This window comes from Aplysia californica, unplaced genomic scaffold (genome assembly GCF_000002075.1).
Source record: "Aplysia californica isolate F4 #8 unplaced genomic scaffold, AplCal3.0 scaffold00226, whole genome shotgun sequence".
In the NCBI taxonomy this organism is placed as follows: domain Eukaryota; kingdom Metazoa; phylum Mollusca; class Gastropoda; order Aplysiida; family Aplysiidae; genus Aplysia; species Aplysia californica.
In genome coordinates, this window is record NW_004797496.1 from 257,709 (window position 1) to 262,052 (window position 4,344).

General features: G+C 39.2%; 1 protein-coding gene across 1 annotated transcript in view; it reads right to left on the bottom strand.

Moving 5' to 3' along the window:
* The window catches only part of LOC101845101 (suppressor of tumorigenicity 14 protein homolog), a gene marked incomplete in the record, with an annotated part of 170,595 nt that overhangs the window by 33,861 nt on the left and 132,390 nt on the right, over positions 1-4,344 (bottom strand). Inside the window, 1 exon segment of the mRNA XM_035970148.1 lies at positions 1,310-1,440. Coding sequence (XP_035826041.1) covers positions 1,310-1,440 — 131 coding nt within the window.

Sequence of the window (4,344 nt, forward strand, 5' to 3'; positions counted from 1 at the left end):
AGAGAGAGACATGTAGTACCTAAACATGAGAGTCAAAGTGAAATTAAAAACGATAAAGAAATGTAGGGATTCAATTAATGTCCTATGAAAACGGCATATTTTACTTATTCTTAGTGTGTTGGGGGTTTGTTTGGGTGCAACATTTATTACGTGTAGTGGTGGAAGTCGGCGCGATATTCCAATACGGTATTTTGCACTTAAACATTCAAATGGAGCTCAATGAAATAACACAAATCAAAACGATCGAAAGCCAAAACAAATCCAAGGTACTTAAAAGTCATCAGTGAGATTCCAAGTCATTTGACCAACCAATTCGAGGAATAATATTAGTTGACAAACAAAACACCATTTACAAGGTGATTGATTTCTTGAATAATCAATAGACTGTTGGGTTAATAGGTTTGTTGCTTGAGTCGTTCATTCTATAAGAAAAGCAAGCATTTATCAATTCTTCAAAATAATATCAATAAAAACACAATAATCAAAAGTACTTAAAAAGCACAAGCTGTAATTTAAATTGACAACAAAACAAAACAAAACAAAATAATATATACATTGAAATAAAACATCGACTGGATAACGTTTTTAGAAAATCAGTTCTTGAAAAATACTGGTGAAATGGTATGGGTATTAATTAATTATTAGGTTATTTAAGAGGCGGGACCTCCGAGTTCAACATCCATCTACGAAAGGACTAAGCAAAATGGGTGCTGAGGCTCGAATCCCCGAACACGCAACCTCACGATTACAGGTCACTGTACTAGGATACCGACGCCACTTCAATTCCCGAAATAATATATTCAGCGATTAATAAAATACGTTCAGCCGGTACATGCGGAGTACACGAGGCGCACATTTGTAAAGCAGTGTTGTGAAATCAGGCGCTCGTCAAAATAATGAAATCAGAAAATTCGGCATTTTTCCGAGGATTTTGCAACTTGTTTTTCAAATTTTGGGGGATTTTGGGCTCAACACTTATTCATATATTGAAAAATACATTTCTGCGAAGATTTCAATTGAAAAGTAGATTTAAAAAAACAAAAAAGTAAACTGTTTGCTTCAACTCTCTCTCAAGCTATGTAAGACAACAGACTGGCGCCATTTTCTCGCTTATTTTACCTCTGAAATCAAGCGACCCCCACCTCTTTCAACTGCAACTATCTCGACTTCCATTCAAGATAGATAAAGTGTAATTTCTTTTATCAGAAGCAAGAAACATTAACAAGCTTTTTAATGGTAGAAAAAACTCCATATTATACCCAAAAATTGACGAGCGCCTGATTCCACCACGGCGTAACACATGTCTTACCTGCCAGGGCCAGCTGTTCTTGCGCACCTCCTGACCGCCCACGACACGATAGGAGCCGGATGTGGCCTTGGGTCTGATGCCACAGTTTTTCTGAGCTAATGTCACGTCTCTTCCCAGCTTTGGGCCGCCGCCTATGGAGACCACAAGAAAAATAGATATTATATTTTCTTTGGTAGAAAGAGGTGAAACATGTCATTGTGTTGCTTTGTTAATGTTGTTCGTCCTTCGGTTATAGTTTTAGTAAGTGTTTTACGGCCCCTGCAACACTATTAGGTCAAATAAGTGCAAAAGATAAGAGGTGTCACAAGAGAAAACACGAACGAGAAGGAGGAGAGATAAGGACGATAGACGTTTGACAGGAAAAAAGAAGCAAACCACACCAGAGCACCCGCCAACCACCCACTCCCTTCGCTTTTGAAGATGACAGTGACTCCACTAATAGGTGAAAAATGGAAATTTGATAACAATCTGAAAAAAGATCATCATTGCAAAGGAGTGTCAGATATGAAACCGACATCGGCAGTAATTGTTTCTACTAATTACCCCGCCAGGATCCTGGAGAATACAAATTCGTTTTCAGGGGAAAATATTTTAGTCAAAGGGATAAACGAACATATGCGACAAAGAAAGGGCTTTGGTCACTTCTCTTAAAGCAATTTGGTACTCGACTTGGCTGCAACACTCCGATAAACGTCATGTTGCAATTTGGTATTTGCCCGAGTCTTGCACCCAACCATGGAAAAACTGCCATTCGTGGCATTATTCATACTTCCGGCTACATCAAAATGTCTCAAATGATCCTTGGAGACGCAGCAAGGACGGGCCTCCATTTCGCGGGAATAGCAACGCAGCGCAACGTGAGAAGCAGCACGTAATACCTTCGCATACTGAGCTTTATTTCCTCAACTCTTGCTAGATAATAGTGTAGTTCTATTCCCAACCAGCCTTTTATCAGCTTGCGGAGGTAATTATTGTATAACGATGATATTTATATCGGCTTAAGGCCTAGGGAATTCCTGTGTGGCCAACGCTGACTTTTTTGTTTTTGTTTTTTTCCCCCCTTTTTTCCTCTAGCTGTATCTCATCTTTTCCTTTCTTCTCCTCCTCCCCCTCCCCCTCCTCCTCCTCCTTCTTCTTCTTCTTCTTCTTCTTCTTCTTCTTCTTCTTCTTCTTCTTCTTCTTCTTCTTCTTCTTCTTCTTCTTCTTCTTCTTCTTCTTCTTCTTCTTCTTCTTCTTCTTCTTCTTCTTCTTCTTCTTCTTCTTCTTCTTCTTCTTCTTCTTCTTTTTCTTCTTCTTCTTTCTCCTACTCCTCCTCTTCCTCCTCTTTATTTTTTTTCTTCTTTATTTTTTTTCTTCTTTGATATTATTATCATTATCATTGCAATTATTATTATTATTATTATTATTATTATTATTATTATTATTATTATTATTATTATTATTATTATTATTATTGTCACTGTCGTTGTTGCTGTTGTTATTATTATTTTTATTTTTATTGTTATTATTATTATTATTGTTGTTGTATTTTTATAGCTGTTATTTACTGTCGTCACTGTCGTCATTGTCGTCACTGTTGTATTAATTTTATTCTTATTCTTCGCCTCCTGTTTACTCCCATGCGTCAAACTAAGTAGGTCGGGTTCAAAGAAAAAGGCCCTATACACATAACTGATTCTGTTGCTCAGTGCCCCCCCCCCCCCGCCCTCCCACAACCCACTCCCCGCACTAATGTGTTGACTTGCAGGGAACATCATAGAATTGGATTAAAGCGGTGACGCGATATGTGCCCCAGGAGCAGCATGAATCGCCTTTCTCGCCACTTGATTAATGTTTGGGCTCGAGGATCTCAAACGCAGTTGTTGCTGACTTAAATCATCGTCAAACGCCAATGAACCACTCCTCACAAAAGACCCGCATTTAAGTTGACAAAGTCGTACTAAATCAAGTGACATGCCCATGGTTACAGGCCACAAACGGGCCTGTGCCCAGAACGTATGCAGGAGCCATGATAGGCTCGTTTTATATATTCCATATCGTGAACTGTAACGTCGTTTTAATTCACAATGAAGCGTTACTTTTGACTCAGTATGAACAAAATGAGCTGTGTGTATGCGTGATTGCTCCTAACCTTTGTAACATCCAATGCCATTGTAAACGACCAAGACACATTTCTCCCTGTGAGATGAAAATAGATTGTTATTTTCATTATCGACATAACTCAAATAAGCTACATAAACGGGGGGATCTAGAGATTTATTTCTCTTTATTTAAACATATGGGCGCAACCCATTGGGTGCACGCTTCGTGCTGCAGCCGTTACAGTAAGTGGTTTAGGAGTACAATCTACGGCAGGTGAAAAATATCCGTCCACTTTCTAGAAATTTATACGATAATATAGTGCGATACCTGTCCATTCGCTTCCCTCTTTCACATATGACTGTCGTAACGGATTTAACAAGCTGATGAAAAAGCCACAAAAAACAAACAAACAAACAAACAAAAAAGCCTGTTTCAGCACTCAAATCTCAAACGAAGTGGACATATACGTCAGATCAATAGCATACCAGGGTCAATGACAGAGCGTGTTTCGAACCACAATACAAAAATCAGAAACACTAATTTGCAGATTTCGTCGAACGCATATTGTTACCTGTCTTTATAAGTTGGGGAAAGAAAAGAAGAGAAACAAATTGGAAAAGAAAACTGTAGTATGAACAGCGATTTTACGCTGGTGCCCAGAAATCGCACGTCTTCAAGAACTGTCGAAAGACATAAATGTGCGTCTGCGTCCTCAATTGGGGTGATAGAGAGCAGACGTAGAGCATTTCCAGCTGGGTGGGTCCTGCTGTTCGATTAGGATATCACAGAAGTACAGCATTGAGCTGTGACAGATCAGTCACGAGTGCAACAGCTCACGTACACCGGAGTTTGCTGACGGTATGAGACATCGGACCAAACAAAACCGCTCCAAGCATAAAGACCATCACAAACGAAAACACATAAACACACACACACACACACACACACACACA